The 22,663-nt window shown below is 33.8% G+C and overlaps 3 protein-coding genes across 4 annotated transcripts; all 3 read right to left on the bottom strand.

Annotated features, from left to right (window-relative positions):
• Nucleotides 1-1,205: 1,205 nt before the first annotated feature.
• LOC102600438 (uncharacterized) lies at nucleotides 1,206-8,555 on the bottom strand. 2 transcript variants are annotated; one of them, XM_006342785.2, is made up of 8 exons: nucleotides 7,843-8,555; nucleotides 7,222-7,359; nucleotides 6,543-6,788; nucleotides 5,924-6,037; nucleotides 5,414-5,596; nucleotides 2,408-2,625; nucleotides 1,547-1,870; nucleotides 1,206-1,461 (listed from the first exon to the last, which is right to left on the bottom strand). In XM_006342785.2, the coding sequence occupies exons 1-7, from the start codon at nucleotides 8,416-8,418 to the stop codon at nucleotides 1,552-1,554; spliced, it is 1,794 nt and encodes a 597-aa protein (XP_006342847.1). In that variant the 5' UTR covers nucleotides 8,419-8,555; the 3' UTR covers nucleotides 1,206-1,461; nucleotides 1,547-1,551. The 2 variants fall into 2 exon arrangements, with proteins under 2 accessions (XP_006342847.1, XP_015162193.1); XM_015306707.1 differs by having other exon boundaries at nucleotides 1,206-1,870.
• A 5,568-nt stretch (nucleotides 8,556-14,123) lies between these two features.
• Nucleotides 14,124-15,136, bottom strand: LOC107059794 (splicing factor 3B subunit 1-like). Its single transcript, XM_015306795.1, has 2 exons — nucleotides 14,719-15,136; nucleotides 14,124-14,614 (listed from the first exon to the last, which is right to left on the bottom strand). Exons 1-2 carry the CDS (start codon nucleotides 15,134-15,136, stop codon nucleotides 14,124-14,126), a joined length of 909 nt encoding a protein of 302 aa, XP_015162281.1.
• Nucleotides 15,137-18,319: 3,183 nt separating this feature from the next.
• Nucleotides 18,320-20,869, bottom strand: LOC102604920 (pollen receptor-like kinase 1). The gene is made up of 3 exons (XM_015306706.1): nucleotides 19,995-20,869; nucleotides 19,172-19,921; nucleotides 18,320-19,085 (listed from the first exon to the last, which is right to left on the bottom strand). Exons 1-3 carry the CDS (start codon nucleotides 20,839-20,841, stop codon nucleotides 18,505-18,507), a joined length of 2,178 nt encoding a protein of 725 aa, XP_015162192.1. The 5' UTR covers nucleotides 20,842-20,869; the 3' UTR covers nucleotides 18,320-18,504.
• Between the last annotated feature and the right edge of the window lie 1,794 nt (nucleotides 20,870-22,663).

Raw genomic sequence — 22,663 nt, 5'->3', positions numbered from 1 at the left:
ATAGATCATATATACACCCCCCCCCCCCCCTACATGAATTTTTTTTAAATTAAAAATCAAAAATATAAATTTAAAACTAATTTTTTAACTTTCGTTAATTGAAGGATATATGTGGGCTCATTTGGTAATGGTAGGGGTATAGTGAGCCGTTTATATAACGATAAGGTATATTTGAGTCAGTTTCATAACAAGAGGCATATCAGCTCCAAATGACAAAATTGATGAGCATTTTCCCATGTTTTTAAAGTTGCTATCAGTGTTGTTCTTATTGAACTGGCTCTGATCGAACTTCGAATGTTTTGTATCATCTCCTAATTTACCCAGCTTTCATTGCATGTTTGACCCATACAACTAGGATTCAAACTAACAGTGACGAAGATGACAAAGTTACTATGACTAGATTTATTAATCGTCTCAATAGAGAAACAATGGATGCAGAAGAATTTCAACGTGTAAATTTAAATATGCCCGTAGAGTTGGTTGCAAAAAAAAAAAAAAAAATACTCACGGAGGAATCGCCCAAATACTACTCCAAAAAAGACAGCTACAACAAAAAAAAATCATGATTTGGTCAATAATTTATCAAGATTTGAATTTGTCAACTATAAATATGAGTTACTTTTTATTTTTATTTTTACTGTCCTTTTCTTGTATTTCTACCCTCCGAAATAACTAAGTATTATTAAGGAAAAAAATTGAGTTTAATATATTTTTCACATGATTCCAAAAGCTTTATTTCTTTGTGTAATAGCGATCCACATGTCACGAGATTTGTCTTTTTGCGTAATTTAAATATATATTTAAAAGATAGACCAAACACAATCTGATCTTTATTTAATAGTATAATATAAAAAGGTAAGTATTTCTAGTCAAACATAATTTCTTTTCTTTTCTTTAGAAGACTGAAAAGCTATAAACATTTTTTAACGACTTAACTAAATTCTAAATAGGAACTTGTGTTAATATTTTAATTTCAGATGGGAATTCACATGAAAAATATCTCCCAAATCTCAAGACCCGTTCGTCTCTCTGTCCGTCATTCAGTATATTGTTTCTTAAGAAAGAATCAATGATTCTTACGGCAAAAATATGAAGAAGAAAAAAAGTACTCATGGTGTAGAAAAATTATGAAGAAAATGTGATTTGTCAACATCATGCTCCTATTGGGCAAAACAGGTAATTATGATTCACTGGTTTGCCCATATGGAAACTCGTCAATTTAAAACTCCAAATCCAAATATTATGTGTTGCAAGATGTCAACCCTGTTAAATAGTAACAGGTGTTACAGATATATACTAATACCAATATTTATTTATACTTTTAAAAAATGGAACACTGTTTATGCTCCATGTGAAATCTAAAGTCAAAAGATAAAGAGACAATGTTGAGCCTCATTTATAGTTAAGCACGTAAGACAAGGAAGAATAATCTCTCTGTATTGAAACTCCACACCGAGTAACCTGTGCACATGCACCACACCAGCCATCAATTGATTCGTGCATCTACTTAAAAAAAATATTAAAACAACACTGGCGAAAGATGTACCAGAATTAAAGCGGCATCTTCCCCCCCTCTCCAAACTCTGCAGCAAATTCTTCATCATTTTTACCCAACATACTTTTCAAGCTGCATTCCATGTTTCTACCCTTGAGCACCCAAAATCTAGGTTTTATCTTCTTCTCTAAAGAGTAGCTGAAATATCTTGGGTATTCAACTACATCACTTATTGGTTTTCCCATTGAGTTCATCAGAAATTCTACCTTAGGCTTGAGAACTTCGTCTATGCTGTAGCCAAGCAATGGAGAGAACCTGCAAACCATTAGTGCTACCTCCCTCTTCGAAAGCCCAACATGCATCAAATACGTCATTCTGCTCAAAATGAAAATTAGAAAAGCATTGTCACAACACAAGGTACCATACTTGCACAAGGAATTTATAATTGTGCTTGGCAAGCTGTAAAAACATATATTTTGTATGTTATCTAATAATTGTATGCCCAGCAAAATGTAAAACTAGATTGAAATCGCAACATCGTGAAATGTTGCTTCGTCCCAAATTGATAGTACTATTCTGCTAGGTCACACTTGACCCATTTCTGGATTTAAATTGGACTTGGGCTAAGTTCTCTTTGTAAAATAAATTTAACCATTCATATGGATCAATCAACTACGTTTCAATTTCCAAAATACTCAGGGTACCTACTACTTCCCACCAACACAAATACCAAATAATTCTGTCCACTGCTTAGGCAGATAGGAAGAAATCACCTAGTGTTATGTGTCTCTATTGGGATTTAAACTTGACACTTCATATTTCTCTTCCCACTTCATTGACCACTAGGTCACACCCTTGAGTGCAATTTAATTGAACAACTTAAGCATATACCAGAGAGTATGATGTTATTACCTTGGACGTAAAGCTCTGTGGATGTCACACACAAAAAACTCAGGATATTTCTTGATAATCCTGGGAAGATGACTTCTGGAAACTCCAATACCCATTAGGAAGTTGAGTTTTCTCTCAAGAGTTCTCCCGATACTCGATGCAAAAATTTCAGGACAGCGACCAAGTATCCTACCAATAATATCATCATCCAGGCCTAGATCCCTTAAGAAGCACACTACCTGGAGATAATGAATTATTACTCCCATGAAAAACAGTAATTTATATAACAGGTGCTGAGATAATTATACTACTTGCATTCACCCAAAAAAATAAGAAAAAAGTATCTTCTATAATCAGCAAAGAAGATGTTCAAGCATCATCATAAAATCTCACTCTGATAGGGTTAACAACCAACTAAAAAGCAATTTCTCTCTCTCTCTCTCCATGAAGCAAAAATGAAAGCATGCCAAAATCAAGATGAAGAGGGAGAGAATGCATACATCTGAAATATCAAGCTAGAAGGAACAATATATGTAGCCAAGACAGATACAGTAGAGATTTATTTCCAGCCATGCCATATAGATAATCCTTCAAACAATTGGTTAAAACCCAAGCAAAGAATCACCATTATCAAGGTTAAAACACACAACACCTAGTTTACGTGCACATCAGTAATTTATCTTTCATCTTATGTCTATTGAGAATCATGCTTTTGTATGAGATTCTCTCCATATACATTCTACTTAGTTCAGGGAATTGGGTGTTCTTCATATAGAGTCATATTTTCATCTCTACCCTTTGTGTTAGGGGTGGCAAAATGGTTAATTTATGGTTATCAGTTCGATCCAACTCATTTTAAATGGGTTGGTTATCCAATCATTTAAAATTGGGTTAAATATGAACCAACTCATATTATCCATTATAAAATATGAATAACTCATGGGGATCCACCAAATGCACTCCCCTTAAAGTATCAAGTATGTAAGGGTGAAGGAACCTCTAAAAAGTACACTTATTAAGGGTGTCTTTAGTATTAAGAAAAATATTTTTCAATTTTCTTATGTTTGGTTGGTTTAAATGTTTTGAAAAATGTTTTTCAAATAGACTTATTTACCTTTGATTGGAAGGGAGCCTTGGAGTAACCGGTAAAGTTGTTGTCAGGTGACCAAGAGTGTCACGGGTTCAAGCCTTGGAGTAATCGATAAAATTGTTATCATGTGACCAAGAGTGTCACAGGTTCAAGCCGTGGAAACAACCTCTGGCAAAAATGCAAGGTAAGACTGCGTATAATAGGCCTTTGTGGTCGGGCCCTTTCCCAGACCCTGCACATTGCGGGAGCTTTAGTGCACCAGGCTGCCCCTTTCATTTTCCTTTGATTTAAGAAAAATAAATTTCGTACATAAAATAAGTAAAAAAAAATCAAAACTTACCTAAAATCATAAAAATATTATTCAAAAGTTTCTTAAACCTCACCATCCAAAATGGCTTCGAACTTGGGATCTGACTTTCAACCCTGACCCGAAACTCAAATTTTGACCTCCCGACCTCAATTCCGTACCACTCACTTTCAAGAAAAATATTTTCTAGGAAAATATGAAATATTTTACCATCATACCAAATATACACCATAAAAGGTGAAAGAGATTGCGAAAAAAATCTTGTAATGTGGAAGTACTTATTTCTTTACATAATAAGAAGCAATAAATAATACGTATATCCATATTATCCATTGAGTTTACCCATTTTTACCCATATAAAAAAAGGATAGGGTCGGTATTTTATCCGTTTTCACCTGACTCATTTTCGACCTGCCTGTATGCCACCCCTACTTTGTATCTATCTTGTATGCTAGAACTATCCTCATTAATAGATATAGTTAGTTTATCAAAAAAATCTGATAAAGGTTGAGGGGTCATATTCTCAAGCTGACTCTAATTAAGGTGTGAGCTCGACTAATTGGTTACTACTAGCCTTGGAATCTTTTCCAATTTCAGATTATTCTACGAGCATGGAAAGATTGTGATATCTTTTTCTTCTTCTTATAAGTAAAAATGTTTATTGAAATGCTTATGTTTCAAAAGAAATATATTTAATTGACACAAAGTGGGGATACCCCAAAACGAGCAATACCCCTATAATCTAAAGTTTCTCAGTTTAAACACCCTTCAATCATCAATAAAATATTTTATTGTTATAAAGGTGAAAATACATCAAAGACAAGCAATACCCCTATAACTAAAGTTTCTCATTTAAACACCCTTCAGTAATCAATAAATATTTTAAATGTTATAAAGTGTGGATACCTCAAAGACAAGCAAGACCCTAAAATCATCTATATGAGTAGCACTGATGTGACCTGTTTCCATATATGGGAAAGTTTCTCATGTCCATTAAACTAATGACTAACTAACAGTCTACTACTCCAGAAACAAACAGATTTGAAGTCATTTCTAAGATCACTATCACATTTATGATGGACCTTCAATCAGGAATGTGAAGCTTTTAGAACCAAAGAATTGTGTAATCATCTCAATACAAGATTTGTGAAGATTTATTTTATTTTATTTTATTTTGAAAGGGGAAGAAACATCTTCACCAACCTAGTATTGTGAAAGATTTACTAAAATAAAGATGAAAGCGTCTGCACCAACTAAATTGGAAGCTTAATTTGAAAGACGAGACTAGGCTCGAGGAGGATCAAAAGACTGACTCTCGGTCCCCTAAAGTTCGGAAGCTGGTTAGACTGCAATATATGCCTATGGAAAGAAAAGTCATGAAAAGCAATCCATGTGTCATAAAGGAAGGCTTGCCTATACGTCTTTCTAGCATACGTGTGGTTCCTTTCGATTGGAATTTGAAGCATGTCGCTACGTGGATCAATCAGCCTAGTTGTACAACTACCATCACCAAATAATTCCAAAATCTCATAATGAAGCTCCAGTGTCAATCAGAACTAATGCACAGTCTTGCATACATTTGTGTTGATGTTAGTAATTTGATAGGTGACACCATAATTTTGACTCTCACCTGACTGAATTCCTGAGGCTTCTGTAGTAATAGCTGAGGACTTGTAGCAATCACCTTACCCAACTTCTGGTTTCGAATGCCGAAGTCACGCAACTGTTCCACCACCAATTTCAGCTTGTTAACTGACAACCCCAAAAGGAGCGGGCAGCTTTTAATTGCCTGAGCTACACTAATTTTTGGTACCTGCCCAAAACATACAATAGCAAAATGACAACTATATTACACTCTAACTTACTGCAGTACAAGGCATATAGTGATACAGAAACCAAATCCACTGTTTCTGTACAGTGGATAACAACAACAACAACAACCTACCCAGTGATACACCACTGAATTAGAGACCACAAGTCAAGGCAATTAAATACAGAGGAACAAGGGACTCCTAGAAAGTTGCAATGACTTTACACAGAAGACCCATTAGAATCAACCAGACATATTTCATAGCAAAAACTAACTGCTCAAATGAGAAACTTGGCCTCATGTGCAAAACAGTGTAACCAGGATTGATACCTTTTCATCATCAAAGAAAATCAGAATGTTCTCGTAGTTTTGCAGAATGCTCCTTGAAAGAATCCATGGATATTTCAGCAACATCTGCCCAAAATCTTTAGCCTCCAGACCATCCTTGCAATAAATGAACAACAATCACACCATCCTAAAAATGAATGCTCCTAACCGACTTATTCACAAATAAATAAATTTCCAACTTAGAAAGTATATTAACAATTTCATACCTACACTAACATTTCTACAGAACTCTAAAACTATGATTCAGTTCTCCTCGGCAGAGTTATAAAAAATTATGTTTGCTATATCAGTTCAAGGCTGAAAACTGTCTCCTTTCTTAGGCCCAAAATAACTGGGAAATTGTTCAAAATCGTCTATAAGTACATCCTTACCAACAGGTTTCGGTGCAGGACTTCCACACATAGAGAGAGAGAGAGAGAGATGATGATGATAAAGATCTAAATGACCTTTGTCTCTCGTACTAGTAATATTAACAGAAGTCAATAAAGCATATTGCTATCATATTTATGTGATAACCATGAGTCGTTAAACTTGAGGCCGAGTTGGAGATAAGTAAGGAAGGAAAACTATTAAGATCAGATATAAATAAATAATCTGATACCTTAAGGATCGCCTGCAATCTTGGTCTAACATCCTTTTCAATGTCATAGAAAATAATAGGTGGAAACAAAAGAAGAATTTGTCTCTTACATCCTTCCACCACTCCAATATCATCAAGAAATACCATCAGACGCTTCATATGACTCTCCTTAGGTAGCAAAAGAAGTCGTGGAAATGACTCAATAAGATGTCGGAAAGATGCATCTTGCGAACCTAACAAATGTAGACCTCCACGTCTTGCTTGAATCTACAAAAAGTACAATCACATTATGAAGTTGCTAGCAGGAAGTATTATTCTGACTCGTTTTAGTTGACTTAAGTGGACTGTGAACTATCTTGGAGAGTGAGGGATTGATTGGATGTTTAGACTAATATGTTAAGATTAGGTGGAACTGGGTGAATTTTAGAGAAACAGTCATGTAAAGGCTATGACATAAAGTAGTGGTTGACCATAAGTTATTTCAAGGGTCTGTAGATGACAGACTGCCCCTTTAGGAAAAATAGTCATAAAAGGAGAAGATGAGGGAGTATATCAAGATATAGTTGTAATAGAACTTAGTTCCACAAACTTTAGGGTAGGTGTAGCTCAATGAAAGTGAACAGACATCAGTGCCACAAACTTCAAGACAGGCGCAGTAAATAAGCCCCATTAACCATCCCGATTCAAGGAGGCAACTGACCTTCTCAAAAAATGACAAGGTCTGCTGGACATCCTCATCAATACTGATGGACAAGTGCATCATCATTTGCCGGGCATTTCTAGCAATATGTCCTCCATCATCACTGTTTGCGAAGAATATTTTCTTCACATACTTAACCTATGAGCAAGTAGAAGAGGGATCAGCACATTAAGAAAAAACTAAAAAAGGGTTCAAACCTCTTATCTCAAGAAAGAGACAACTTTATGGCCACTCGTGAGCCTTTTCAACTCCCTTAACCATGGAACGAATAGAATTTATATAGACAATTTAAATATCTTAATCAATAACTATGTGTTACATATTACTTTCTTATCTAGCCAAACTAAATCAAGACTTTTCATCCTCTTGTGATATGTTAAATGCCTGCAGAGATGACAGGACTCTCCCACAGAGCTCATGAGATTTTCATAGAATGAGTCAACAACACTAGGAAAGATGAATAACATAACAACTTTTGACATTATCAAAAGGTCTTCCCTAATTAGTGTTATTCTGTTTAAACAAAAGATACACAGGAGTAAGGAAAACAAAATCAAGTGAAATAATTGGCACGAAGCAAAAAATACAGCAGAAGAAATGAGCACCCTAGAGTAGGCGTACCTTATTGATAAGGGTAGGTAGTGTCTGAAAGAGAGAATTAGAGGAAAGGTAGCGAGCTAAGTGTGTTGCAGAAGAGAGAGTGAGGCCAATGCTCTCCAAGAAGGGAAGCATGCCCTTATCACCTTTTTGTTTTGCCATCAGGTAGACCTTGCTCTTGAAAGGTGGAATTGCAGGAACCGGGTCATATGCTTTTTCAAAATCAGTGGAATTCCATAAGGAAAACTCATCCAGTTCACGGACGCTATCTATTAGCATGCTAACGTAATTAGGTGAGTTGAGGGCTATTTCGATGGATTCCTTATGAGAAACACCAAGTTCTTGTAGATAATAGCTGACAGCTTCCCTAGCTTCAGCGATTACTTCTTCCGTGTCTTCTATTCCTTTTGACGACGAAGACCTAGCAGCAAGAGGAACAAGTGGCGCAAAATTCCTCAACTTATGACAGACTTGCTCTGGACGTATAAGATTGCAGTAGAAAAAGGTATTGCAATGGCAAGAGAACGGAAAAGGGAAAAGCTGAGGTTTTGAGTTGGGGACAGCGAATGACAAATAATTTAAAAGGCAATGTGAAGGCATTTGTACACAACAGGCTCGTTCTGCATCCTAATCTGTAAAACTAAATTCTCATTTGTACGCTCTTCCTTATGCTACACAATATTTCTTCGACAATATTTGGGCGAGAAAACCTGTCTTGAATTAGGGGTGTTTTGTTTCCACCATATATATTATAGGACAAAGATTAAAAAATTATCAATGTAGAATGGAGGTAACATTATTACGAATATAAAAGGGAAAAATGATGGTATTCGTTATATTTTTAGGACATTGTTTCTGCTCGTCAAAAAACTAAAGCATGTATGTCCTCATTCTAACGAAAGATCAAATAAGGACACGTGACACAATCCTACGTAAGTACCCGATTTGACTAATTAATTAAACCCAAAAAATTTTTAAAAAAAACTCATAGTATTTGGAAAATATATTTCACGTTTTTTAAGAAATTTAATTCCATAAGTTCTAAAAACTATCAAAACTAACAATATGTTTGTATTACATGACACATGACTTTGTTATCATATGCTGATTGTTCATCATTTTCATCAACAATCATATCATCACTATTCATATTTACTGAATAGCTCATCACTACTTTAATGTTCACGTAAAAAATTATTTAAAATAAGTAAACAACTACTATAGAGGGTATTCTTGTAAAAGATAAAAGTTTGATATAGAATATGAATTACTAAATGAGACTTGGCCTAAATACTAGTTTTTTCTAGTATTTAAAAATTTGGGTTATTTACTAAAAGTATTTGCCAAATAATGACAAATTATATAGACAAACACTATTTACCAAATTTTACTTGTAAAATGTATGAGATAAGAGTCTTAATCTCTCTTTTCTTTTTCCTTTCCACGCTCTCAAAGAAAACAGCAACTCAGCCTTACGTGCCCCTCTTTCCCTCTCTTCTTCTTCAACGAAGAACAACCTCCAGAAGCTCCGACCCATCATCAGAACGACCCCGTTTCTTCAAATTTTCATATGAATCCGTATATATTAGCGTGCTCGGCACGAGTCCGCATGCCAGTGAGGCATTTCGAAGCTTCCAGGAAATTCTCCAACGGTAATTTTCCTTATCCTTTTTCCCGTTTCCGTTCTAAATAGTAGGAATCCGTACAAATCATCCAGCTTTAACCTTATCCTCGAAGATTGAATTTTAAGTGCTCCCACATTAGTTTTGGTCAAGAAATTCCCTAGATCAATAGTCCTCATCTTTGGGTTAAGACTCAAAATCACATGAATCACTAATAGTCTCTCATGTTTGCAATATTGATGCACTTTTGGTCCTCCCCTAAACTTTTGCCTATTTTTAACATTAATTTTGTTCATAAGTAGAAATAATAACTCTATGTGAGAGAAGGTGAGAAGAAGAACACCTTGTTCTATTCAATATAAATATTATTGCAGCTAAACTAAGAACATTTTAGCATATAACATTGCAAGAAAAGAAAAAATTGTACTATTGCACGTGAAATCATCGTGATGAGTCTCTCGACTTTACCTGCAATACGATTTCTACTAAACAAACCAAGGTGTTTTTTTTTTCTCACAATCTCTCACATGGAGTTATTATTTCTACTAAATATATAAAATGACGATTAAACATTCCATACATAAATTATGAATAAAATCAATGTTAAAAAACATTAGGCAAAATTTTGAAGGAGGACCAAAAGTGCACAAATATTGCAAACATGAGGAACTATTAATGCTCCATGTGAAAACTCAAGGATGACTTTGAGTCTTAACACAAAGATGTGGGACTATTTTGGGCCTTTTCTCTTCCATAGCTAAAAATCTTTCATACAGAATCTAAATATTATACCTCTTATATAATTATAGTTGTGTACTTGATAAGTTAATTAAAATTTAAAAACGCATCTCTTGGAGTTTAATTGAATAACGTATCTCGCTCAAATAATTTGGATCAAATGATGTCTTGACAAGGCCCTTATTCATAATTATTCGTAATCGATGACACTACTTTGATAGCCAAAAGGCATATTTTGTTGTTTATGTTTCGATCAATATGGTTAAAACTTTACTTTTTTTTGCGACTTTTGATCTACTGTTTATAAGGAGATAATTATTTCTTTAATATTTGATTAATATGGATTCATCCTACTTTGAGGGGTAATTCATTGGCTCCAATCCAACATTTGAACCCCAAACTTTTGATTAAGGTTGAGTACAATATTTACCATCCCACTACATTCCTTTATTTTTTGGATGTCACTAATCGATTGAATGCCTCGATAAGATAGGAAGTTGAATAATTAAAACTTCAAGGTAGTGTGGAACCACCATAACTTCTGAACACTGAAAAGTCCCTTCTTGGACATCCCAAGGATCTTTTAGCCACTGAAAACTCTATAAAGATCAAAGTAATTTATTTTACAAGTTTAAGAATTCTAATCTACACGACACCAATAGTTTAATGATTACATCAAACTCTTGATTAACATATCTTTACTTCAACATAATGATAAAAAACATAAACATAAACAACAAAGCTTAAAACATGTACTAAACAACAACAATTAATAACATAAGCATAATTTAATGACTGTAAAAAAATATACCAGAATCTGTAACAATAAAATGAAATAGAAAGGAAAAAATGAGCCCACTGAATGCACATTGTCCCCTTCAAGAAATTATTCTTCTCTAGAACCCGAGATTTAAAGGAATAGATCCTCTCAGGATAGAATGATTCTATTCACCAATATATTGCTGCAAAAACAATGATGTCAGTGAGCCACTCAACATGAGCAAAGTACACGAATATTTAATTGTGCAGAAGAAGAAGTTCATAATTTTTGTTATTTTAAAATGAGAGGAAATCCGTCTATTTATACACAACAAAAGATAGTGTGAACAAATGCTTATTGTGCCTTATTGGAAATGTCACATCTCTTTTGAAAAATCACGACCTTTCATAATAGTCACAACTTTTCATAAAAGTCGCAACTCTTCCTAAAAGTCGTAACTCTTTATAAAGTCGCAGCTCTTCGTAAAAGTCACAATTTTTCATAAAAGTCACAACTTTTCATGAAAGGGAAGGCTAGATTTGAAAATAAATAAATTAAAAGGGAATCCTTGTTTGTGGTGGCGCCACGTAGGCGGGCCTAGAGTACTCTTTTATATATATATATGATATGTGATTGAAGAGATTCAATGGTCAAGACTGTCTTATTTTGATTATTTTATCACTTTTAAGATGATTTCAGACCTTCTAGTAATATTTCAGGAAAAGAAAAGGGCTACTGTTCATATTTTGAGAACTAAAGTAGTTTATATTGACTTATGAGTTATGGCTATGCTCCCTGTTGTGATGACTAAATCAATCTGAATATGAATTTGTTTGCTTATTTTCTCTCTTCCTCATGTATCGTATCAGTTACACCTACCAATGATGTTTATTGATTAAGGAGATTCTTGCTAATTCACTGTTATTTAAGTTCCTTATAAATAATGTGTTGTGAATACTAAGATAGTAGACATCCTACCATATATATCCTTGATAACTGTGATTGTTTTTGGTCACCATAATGCTAACCTCGTTATATCATTTGCTGCTTATAATGAATTTCAATTTGTCTAAATGTTGTGTTAATTTGATAATGATTCATGTATGTGCTCAAGAATATGTATCTAGGTGCTTAGTTTTACCTAGTCTTTGTCTTATTTCTAGAACTAGAATAGGTCCAAATTTGATTAAATATGAAGTCATTAGCTCACTTCTCGCTTTTAGTCTCTATTATGAGCAATTAAAGGAGGTCTGCATGAACTTTTCTTGTACCTCGTTGGCAAATTTTGTTTGATCTTGTTTTCTTTAAGTGATAAGTTGCATTTCGATATCATCTCATCATATCTTTGTAAAAACTGATACATGTTGGCCTGCCCCAACAAAAAAAAGTCTTCCTAAATCACAAAGGGTTCATTTGGTTTGAATACAAGTTATGCTTGGATAAGTTATGTTGGGATCAATTATGTCGGAATAAGTTATACTGAGATTAGTTATGTTGGGATCGGAGTAGTTTTTATTGCTTGTTTGGTTTGTCATATTCAAACTTCTATTCATGGCATAATTTCTAAGAATAAGTTGATTGTTTACAAAAATACCTCCGCCTTAATTATTTTTTTAAAACATTTTCTTTGCGGGTTAATTAGTTATTCATTCTTAAAAATATAATTTCCATTTTATTTAACTTAAGTATTTTTTGGTTTGCATTTCCATGATTGTTCCTTGTTTTTTTATTATTTAACTTTAAAATAAAACTTTCATCTTATATAGCTCAAAAATAATTTTTCCAACTTATTTATCTTTAAAATAAAACTTTCATCTCATTTAGCTTAAAAATAAAACTTCCATCTTATTTAGCTTAAAAATAAAATTTTCAATCTTATTTAACTTAAAAATAAAACTTTCATTTTAAGTTTATTTAAGTAAAAGAAACTTTATTATTAAAGTTATCTACATTTTAATTGATATATAAAATATAATTTTAAGTGAGTAATAAAATAATTAATTAAAAATATGTAATTTAGTAGTGAAGTGAACATTTTAAGAGAAATTAAAATATAAATGAACATAAGAATTAGGCAAATAAATTCAACTCATAATATATTCATAAATAAAAATTGTATTTATAAAATGTAATAATTAAAAAAAATTTTTATCATAAACAACAATTAATTAAGGTTGTGAATGTTATTAAAAATTATGTTAATGTACATGATGTAAAAGTGGTATATAAAAGAGATTTAAGGGAGTATTTATGTTATTTTGCATACTTTATCCCATGATAAGTTATCCTGGGATTATTATTCCACACTAAGGGAGGGATTACTTATCCTAGTACTAATTATTAATCCTGAGATAAGTTTATCCATCCTTTGCAACCAAACGAGGATTAAAGGACACTCAAAAATTATCTCGAGATTAATTTCTCTTATCCCTCACACCAACCAAACGATCCCTAAAGGATGTCAAAGTATTTGGGCTTAGTCCTTCCGAGTAATAAACTGTTAAAATTGTATATGTTTAATTATTTTTTGTGTAGTCAAGCTTAAGTCATTTTCTTGGTTAATAATGCAGTAGTTCACTTTGATCATCTATTGGCAATTTTTTGTTTTTTTCCAGTTTATGTCTACTATATTTTAAGAGGTTCCTCTTTTGAACTCTCTAATCCTTGATTCTTTTATTTCTTTGTGCTTGAACTGCTTGATAACGAGTCCATATGACTTCCATTTCCTTGCATACATTTCTTCCTCAAGTCAACCCCTTTAAGTCAATTAAAAGAAAGTTAATATTATTGGGATTAAATCCAAGAAACCGGTAGCAATAGGAGCTCAAGAAAGCTGAAAACGAGAATGTTTTGGGTTCAAACCCAATTATATATGGTTGAAGTATTATCGGTTTGATTTTCGATTTTAAATATGCTTAACCGATAACCAAATCAATAACATATTTGTTATCGATTTTCGGTTTATTAATTTTTGGTCTTTAACGGTTTCGTTTTCTATTTAACCAATAAGAAAAGGGAAAAGGGTCAAAAATACCCCTCAGCTTTGGTTTATTGTTTAACTTTACCCTCGCTATTAAAATGAAGTTAATTTTACCCTTTCCGTTACTAATTTCACCAAAATTACCCCTCATTAGACGGAATTTCCAAAATTGACCCAAATCACCCGAATTTTTTAAAAAAAAAAGCTATTTCTTATTTTTAACCCAAGGACCCGCCCCATTTAGGATAACCCGATTAACCCAATGCCCTGTTACCCATTCCCATTTACCCGTCTCTCTCTTTGAATAGATAATCTCCTTTTCTCCTGAATTGTGAAGTTTGCCCATTTCTCCGATGTACTCGAAAAGGATGGAGAGGGATTTCAAGACACCATTCTGGACATTAAGCTCAGGCACACGATATTCATTCATCAAGGCAGGCAAGACTGTAAAGGGAGAACAGGTTTCTGCAACAATAGCAATTGCGACAGTCGTACAGATACGATTCTGACGTTCCTGCACCTTAAGATTGTTCAACAATGTTGCGAGCACATCCTGAGGTTCAATGGCTTTAGCAATATACCCAAATGTGTTCATTGTTGCTCGGCGGATACCTTTCTTGTGCGCTTTAAGCATCTCAAGAAGCTCAAAACAAATTCTCATCCACTCCCTTGCAGGAACAAATTCAGCACCATGATCTGCAATTCGACCAACAAGGTCAATACAATTCTCTGGACTTCCTCATGACGTTTCTTCAACCGAGGAAGCAAATCCTTAATTGGAGGAGTCATTTTAGTCATACCAATAACATTCACAATAGCCTTGAGAGCCCCCAGTATAGATCCTAAAACCTCTGGGTATTCTTCTCCCAAGTACTCGTACAAGACAACACCAAGATGGCCCATTAGTTGTTCTTCCCTACACTGCTTCATAACTACTGCAATTTTGGATATCGGATCTACAGCTTGCTGTCTCACTTTGGAACTCTTGTTGTTCAGTCGCCATTTTATAGTACCACAAATCTGAGGAAGGTATGGCTTAACTCTTTGGCCAAGGGCATTTACAACAGCACCAAATCCGTTAAGCATCACATTGGCATCGTCACTGGTTTGCTCTTGGAAGGCATAAAGGATACCATCAATTAACAGCTCTTCTAGTCGAGAATCAATATCAGATGCACCAAGATTTTCAACTACCTTCTCAATAGTCTCAATGACCATCTCGGGAGAAAAGGAGATTATCTATTCAAAGAGAGAGAATGGGTAAATGGGAATGGGTAATAGGGAATTGGGTTATCGGGCAGGGCATTGGGTTAAAATAGGGAATAGGTTTTTTTTTTAAATTCGAGTAATTTGGGTCAATTTTGGGAATTTCGTCTAATAAGGGGTAATTTTGGTGAAATTAGTAACGGGAGGGGTAAAATTAACTTTATTTTAACAGCGAGGATTAAGTTAAACAATAAACCAAAGTTGAGGGGTATTTTTGACCCTTTTCCCTTTTCTTATTGGTTAAATAGAAAACGAAACCGTTAAAGCTTATTAAAATAAATTATAAATTATAATTTAAAAAAATTGTCATAAATATCGACAAAACAATATTACATAGTGTTAATGTTACTACTTGTTAATCAAATCCACAAATAAAATTATCTTTATAATATTTATTAAGGTTTTTTCAAATAAAAATATAAATATTTAAATAGAAATATTAACCTAATTGTTTTGTCACATTAAAACACAAAATATGTGACAATATTCCAACCATAAAAAAGTTAAAAATAAACTCCTTAAAAAAAATACATAAACTTATGGCGTATCTAACACATCATGAAATCTATGGCATATCCAACACTTCATGATCATCTTCATCAAGCATATCTGAATCAGCTTGTGGCAAGGTTGTCTTAACATCTTCATTTTCATCTGTAATTTATATGCGGTTTCAATTAGTTAAATATTAAATAGATTTTGAGTTTGGACTCTCTTTAATTTTAATATTATATTATATTTTTTTAATTATTTTTATTTGGCCCACGGGCTGGCCCTACCTATATTTCTCAAGCCCCACAAATCAGCAGGCTTATTCAGGCCGGGCTAAAAAGCCCTTTTCTTAAATAGGCTCCAAAAATCTTAACCCAGCCCTATTAAATCCCGGGTTAGGCCAGGCCGGCCCAACGTGCCTAGCCCATATTGACGGCTCTACCTTTTCCCATAAGAAAATGCTTTCAAAATAAATGTATGACTTGTCCAACAATTTAATGCAAAATTAAAAAGAGAGAAATCAAATTACTCATTGAGTGCAAAAATATACTTAGTATAGTAAGCCTTAGCCGTTGCCTACGTTTTTGTTGCAAACCTTAGACTATAATATAGTCTAATATAGTGATTATATTAATATTTTTTGTTTGATATTTGTGTATGACTAAAATTAAAATAGTAAATTACTATGTTTTTAATGGGTTATCGATTGACCCAATATTAAAAAACCAATATCGAACCAATAACCCTATATATATTTTTTTATAAAATCATTAAATAACCGTTAACCTAATAACCCATTAACAATAAATCAATAACACTTTTTTCGGTTCAATTTATCGATCAGTTCGGTTTTTGCACACCTACTAGTTTTGCTTTAATTATTCAAAAATTTAAACTCGTTTTAGTTACAACATATCTAAACTTACAGAATAACTTAAGAAGCATTCATTTTCTTTCATAATTATTGAAAAGCTTTGAATTCATGCTTATGAATTTGAACTTACTATTTAGTTTAATTTTTTTACTCGGATAAATTGTTAAGTTTCTTAAACTAATTAGTTTGTCTTTTAAACAAACTTAGGACTTTATAAGAATGACTTAAGAATTTCCCATATCCTGTCATTTTTTATTAATTCTTAAATAAGTTTTATTTTTCACAAGTAATTTAAAGTTTTCCTTTTAAAGTTAGCCAAATTTTTAATTCCGTTTGTCAATCGCGATCCGCTTCTTGTTTATTTAAAGGTTTTCTTCCAAAAAAAGAATTTTTTAAAACGGTTTCTTAATTTTCCTAAAATTATATAACGACTCCTATTAATTATTCTCAAAATTAACAATAGCCAAGCTATGGAATGTTTTTAATTTAGTTTTAAAAACAGATTGCAACATAAACTTTATTAATGAATTAACATTATAACTTAAACTGATATTTGTAAAACAAAAAAAAATATAAATTCATTTTTTGTGTGGGTGAAATATTATTTTTAACATTTCTTTTGTGAGAAACACCAAATGTGAATAGTCATTAGTCACCGGAGAAAACATCTCGCTTACAATTGTTTTCTGACTAGCAGCCTCCACGATAAGAACTAGTAACAACAACACCAGAAAACACCAACAGGACCTCCATAAAACCCATCTCCTCTTTTCACAGTCAATTCATCACAAAAATACATTAACATGGGTGGTGTTTTCTGATGTTGTTGAAGAAAAGAGCTACCATTGCTTAATTAGTTGCTTTATAATTTATTAAATTTGAATATTTTTTTTAAAAATAGTCATTGACAATATGAAGAAAAATATTTAGATTAAATTTTAAAAGCTTAAGGTCTCGTTTGGTATGAGGAGGGATAAGAGATAATCAATTCTGAAATAAATTTTAGGATAAATTTATCCTATATTTTATTGGAATAAGATTGCGGGATAATTTACCTTAAGATTATAGTGTTATTTTTATCTCATATTAATGATGTGATAACAATAATCTCGAGACTAAGCAGCTATTGATAGTTTCAGTGCGTCTGGTACGCCACTTTGACCCGTGCGCGTACAGTCCACTAAAGTGCCCAACTCAACCCAATGCTCCAGCTTTATGTGGGTCGTTCCGGCACAAGCAAAAATCGGTCTAGTCATGAGTCCACTTGTCCGTTAGTCACCCTTATATTAAATTATTCCTATTGTTTTCCTCTAGGCTAATTCATTCCCGGAAAAGAAAACTAGTTGAATTAGAGGTGTGCTGAACCGTCGGCAAAAAATGCTGAGCGCTGACCTGAAGAGTGCCTCACATCTCGATCACTTTTACTTTTTTTATTATTTTGTAATCCACAAGATATAATACCTTATAGTTTCACAGTTTTTTTTAGAACTACATAATATTTTTAAAGGTATAATTGAAAATAATTGTCAACATTGATATTGGATTTCTAAAACTTTTTGGTGGCGTATTTGTTTATTTTTAGTGGCAAGTTTATTCGCCTAAAAAGGCGTCTTTTGCCGTGACAGTCATGGGTCGCCACTAATAAATACTCTATGTATTGCTTTTAATCATTGATAAACCAAACGACCCCATAACCCATTAAACCAGAAAATTTTAGAGCTAAACAAAGTTCTAGATGTACATATATACTTGCAAATGGTAGGGTCGAATACTTATGGAGTGAGAGACCGATCGATTGGCATGCAAGTCTAGTTACGCCTTGAGTAATTTAGAGAAGTACTATACAATGAAAATGTGTACAAACATGATATGTAATGCACATATAAATATAGAGAGGGGAATTAACTAATGGGGTTGAGTATATGTATTGTTGTACGTACGATCGATGTTAAAATTAAAATCCAACATCAACTTGATCGTCGACCTTGTCATTTAAGGCTTGTATACTTTCAATAGCTTCCTTGAGATCCCACCTTGTATCCAAATCTTCTTGACAGCAAGCCACTCCAATGTTGAAGAGCTTTTGGATCTGTCCTTGATGAGTGAGCTGGTCCATCTCTTTGTCAAAAGCCGATTCATTATCTTTAATGATGGTGTCGACCCAGGTAGCCAATTCGGTGCCATAGCCAGTGCTGAGAGCAAGGTAGTTTGTTGGGAGTTTACCGGTGAGGGTCTCTAGTATTAGAATCCCAAGGCTCCAAACATCAGTCTTCCTTGTGATGCGGCCTTGTTGTGCATACTCGGGAGCTTTGTAAGCCACTAGAAGATGTTGGACTTGGGAAAGATTCACCAGGGGCACCAATGTGTAATCCATCAACAACGGATTAGAATATTTGTCCAGAAGTACATTTGATGACTTGAGGTGACCATGCGGAAGTGCTAGGCTTGGCAGCTCATTGTGAAGGTAGGCCAACGCCTTTGCAACTCCTTTTATGATTTTCAAGCGGCTTGACCAGTCCAGCCTAGAGTGATTGCCTACATATATATACACACACAGAGCCGAGTAATTAATAATTTAAACTCACGTATATACTCTAATTAATTAATATACATATACATACCATGGAGGTGACTGGCCAAGCTACCATTGGAGGCATAGTCATAAACAAGCAGCTTCTCTTCTTTCCTATAATAATAGGCGACAAGGGGGAGTAGGTTCGGGTGGCTTAGTCTGCCCAACCTCCTCATGTGCTCGTGGAAGTCTTCTTTAGCGACATGGTTCATTTGCTTAAACCTCTTCACCACAACGGCTTGGCCATCCATAAGTAGTGCCTTGTAAGAGGACCCCAGGTTCCCACTGCCAAGCACCTCCGCGGATGCTCTTAGCAAGTCCTGTAGATCAAATCTTGTCCTGTCATCTCTAACGAAGGACAACTTACCCACCACCGTTGCGCCTGGTGCTGCTGCTGCTGGTGGTGCCTCTACTGCCTTGTTATTGTTATCGTGTCTTGCATAAGTTGGATTGCCGCTCATCGTCATATCAGGAAGAGCTGATGATGAAAAGGTCATGTTTTGATCCCCATCAATATTATTTGACTCAACAGCCCGGCTGGTGAGTTGTGAATTATTTTGGCTGCTGCTGCGGCGGCGAATGATAAGAATTAACACAATCACGAGACATAAGACCACCAAACAAACTGCAACGATCAACATCACTCTACTCAGGAGAGAGGGAGACTTCTTATTTATATCACCAGATAATTGGGTGCTGATGGTAGAGTTGAGACTGTTAGGCGGAGTAGTAGTATTTGCTTCTGGAATTGGGGAGTTGCAAACTGATTCCAAAGGCTTCCCACACATGCCTTTGTTCCCTGTCATGTATATGTATAATAATAATAAATTAAAAAGGCTAGATCGGTACATAATTAAATTAACCAATGATACCTGCGAATGTTGTTGGATCCATTAAAGAAAGAGAAGGAGGGATTGGACCCTCGAGTTGGTTGTTGGATACATTGAGGAGTTTGAGAAGGCCACGGCGGAAATCAGGTATAGAGCCAGTGAATTTGTTGTTTTCGAGGGTCAACTCGAAGAGCCTGGGGCAGGAGGTAGCGAGGGAGGTGGGAATGTTACCAGTGAATTGGTTGTTGGCCAAATAAAGTTTCTTGAGATAAGTCATACCCTTGAAGGCATCATCGGGGATCTGACCAGAGAAGTTATTATTGGACAAGTACAATGACTTGAGGGCACCAAGTTTGTTCCAATCAGGCATTCCCCCCTTGAAGTTGTTGTTCATAAAGCTTAGGGTCCGGAGGAAATGCAAAGGAAGCAATGAATCTATATCAATTGCACCTGAGAGGTCCAAGTTTTCTAGTTGCAAACCCCATACATCCCCTTCGAAGCAAATTACTCCCAACCAATTGGCATTGTTCCCGGTACAGGGACTTGTCGATGGAACCCAAGACCCGAGAACATCTTTTCCTTTACCTGAAGATGTAGATAGTGAGCTTTTAAAGTTGAAGAGGGCCTCCGAAGAGCTCTTTGCATCGGGAAGATAATGATGATCATCTGGGCCGGTGTCGTCATCGTCCGGTTGAGCCGATACAAATGTGATCAAGGATACAACAACAACAAGGAAAATGAGACACAATGCATTGTATGATCTTCTTCTTGATGATGATGATGATGATGAAGAACATGCAAACGTAACTGGTGACCGGCCGGTATCCTCCACCTCCGTCATCATCCTTCCTTTGCCTAACCACATCAAACCACCATCAATTTGAGGCATAACCACTGCACACCTCTCTAACCAGAGATTTTTACGGCTTTTCTTTTGGTTTTCATTACATTAATTACTTTTTTCAATGCCTTCCATCCCTTTTAAATAAATAAATAAATAATATTAATTGTCAGCTTTGTGTTCAGGAATTTTAATTAGAAATTAAGGAATATTAAGTCAAAAATTCAGGTTTCTTACTTTTTTTATTTTAATCAAAATTTTGTTTGATTAAGCATTTCATTAGTTTATTTGAAATTAAATGTTTTCATTTCACGTTATCAATTTACTTTCCTTTTTAGTCAACAAAAAAAAAAGTGACAGTTTAACTGTAAAGTGTTCATTTTAAATTATTTATAATGCAAATATCTATCACTTATTTTAAAGAGCAAACTACATAAATACTACTAGTTTAGATTCTAATTATTAAGATTCATGGTACTCTCAAATATTACTTTCTCTATCATATTTAAAATGAGATACATATTTTATTTGTTTGAATTAATTGATTGTAATAGATTTCCTTAATTACATGAGTAATTAAGGATTTTCAAAATGTATAGATAACTAATTCTGAAAATTTAAATTAACTAAATCCCTTAATGTAAGGTGAAAATCAAGGAGTGTATCTATGTTTAATTGATTTTATTTATTATTCTTTGAAATAATAAATTCATTAATATTAATAATAAAAGACAAAAACATGTATATCTTGGTCATGCACGTAATTTGATTAATTTCATTTTATTATTTAATGTATCTAATAAATTAAACATTTAGATACATGAGTATCATACAAGTACATTCATAAGTATTAATTTCATGTATTTGTTATCTGTATTTAGTATTAATTTCATGTATTTGTTATTTGTAGCTAGTATTAATTTCATGTATTTGTTATCTGTATCTAGTATTACTTTCATGTATCTATTTATATGATCTAATATTATTTCATGTATCTTTTATATATATAATTTGATGTATCAAGTATTAATTTCATATCTTATATCCAAAAACATGTATTTCGGATAAATACGAAAATCGTCAGATACATTGTAATAACATAACAAATACATATGATCATATTAAGATACATGATAAAAGATAGATGCATATGACAACACTCAAATACATGACATAACAAACTGTGTCAAATACATGCGTAAATCTTCAATAATGCGTAAATCTCCAATATATTTATTAGATACATACATACTTAATAAGATACATTGATAGCGCCTAGATCCGACAGAAGAAATGACGCGAAGTTTCCTGGTTGAGTATGTAACCGACACTATCGACAATGTGATAAATCTATTGAGCTTGAAATCTCTGCTTACAACTATACCCATTATCTCTATGCGCGAGATGTATCTCCCCGTGAGAAAAATTATGAGTATGTGGGGAATTGGTTTGAGAGTGAGAAAATCAAAGGCTTACTTAATAAGATACATTGATAGCGCCTAGATCCGACAGAAGAAATGACGCGAAGTTTCCTGGTTGAGTATGTAACCGACACTATCGACAATGTGATAAATCTATTGAGCTTGAAATCTCTGCTTACAACTATACCCATTATCTCTATGCGCGAGATGTATCTCCCCGTGAGAAAAATTATGAGTATGTGGGGAATTGGTTTGAGAGTGAGAAAATCAAAGGCTAGGAGTTTGACCTGTCTGTTGACAAGCTGTAGAACATCTATTTTAATGTAGTGTTTCTTCTCACTAACTATTGATCAAGAGAGGAGAAAGAGGGAGAGAGTTTTACCCTAACTCATATTCCCTGAGAGAAAGATAATTGTTTTTAATTAAAAATGTTAATTTTGAAGTTTTAA

This window comes from Solanum tuberosum, unplaced genomic scaffold (assembly GCF_000226075.1).
Source record: "Solanum tuberosum cultivar DM 1-3 516 R44 unplaced genomic scaffold, SolTub_3.0 scf00040, whole genome shotgun sequence".
Classification (NCBI taxonomy): Eukaryota; Viridiplantae; Streptophyta; class Magnoliopsida; order Solanales; family Solanaceae; genus Solanum; species Solanum tuberosum.
The sequence above is the reverse complement of the archived record's forward strand: the minus strand, read 5'-3'. Positions and strand labels throughout refer to the sequence as shown.

What these genes read in the sequence shown, in the direction of transcription:
- LOC102600438 (XM_015306707.1), bottom strand. Translation starts at nt 8,418, where the DNA reads ATGCCTTCACATTGCCTTTTAAATTATTTGTCATTCGCTGTCCCCAAC. An exon ending in GATTGCAGGCGATCCTTAAG is followed by an intron (nt 6,038 to 6,542) that starts GTATCAGATTAT and finishes ATTTATTGCAAG; the next exon opens with GATGGTCTGGAGGCTAAAGA. An exon ending in CACAGAGCTTTACGTCCAAG is followed by an intron (nt 1,871 to 2,407) that starts GTAATAACATCA and finishes CATTTTGAGCAG; the next exon opens with AATGACGTATTTGATGCATG.
- LOC107059794 (XM_015306795.1), bottom strand. Translation starts at nt 15,136, where the DNA reads ATGGTCATTGAGACTATTGAGAAGGTAGTTGAAAATCTTGGTGCATCT. An exon ending in GGCTATTGTGAATGTTATTG is followed by an intron (nt 14,615 to 14,718) that starts GTATGACTAAAA and finishes GTCGAATTGCAG; the next exon opens with ATCATGGTGCTGAATTTGTT.
- LOC102604920 (XM_015306706.1), bottom strand. Translation starts at nt 20,841, where the DNA reads ATGCCTCAAATTGATGGTGGTTTGATGTGGTTAGGCAAAGGAAGGATG. An exon ending in GGATCCAACAACATTCGCAG is followed by an intron (nt 19,922 to 19,994) that starts GTATCATTGGTT and finishes TATACATGACAG; the next exon opens with GGAACAAAGGCATGTGTGGG. An exon ending in CTTGGCCAGTCACCTCCATG is followed by an intron (nt 19,086 to 19,171) that starts GTATGTATATGT and finishes ATATATATGTAG; the next exon opens with GCAATCACTCTAGGCTGGAC.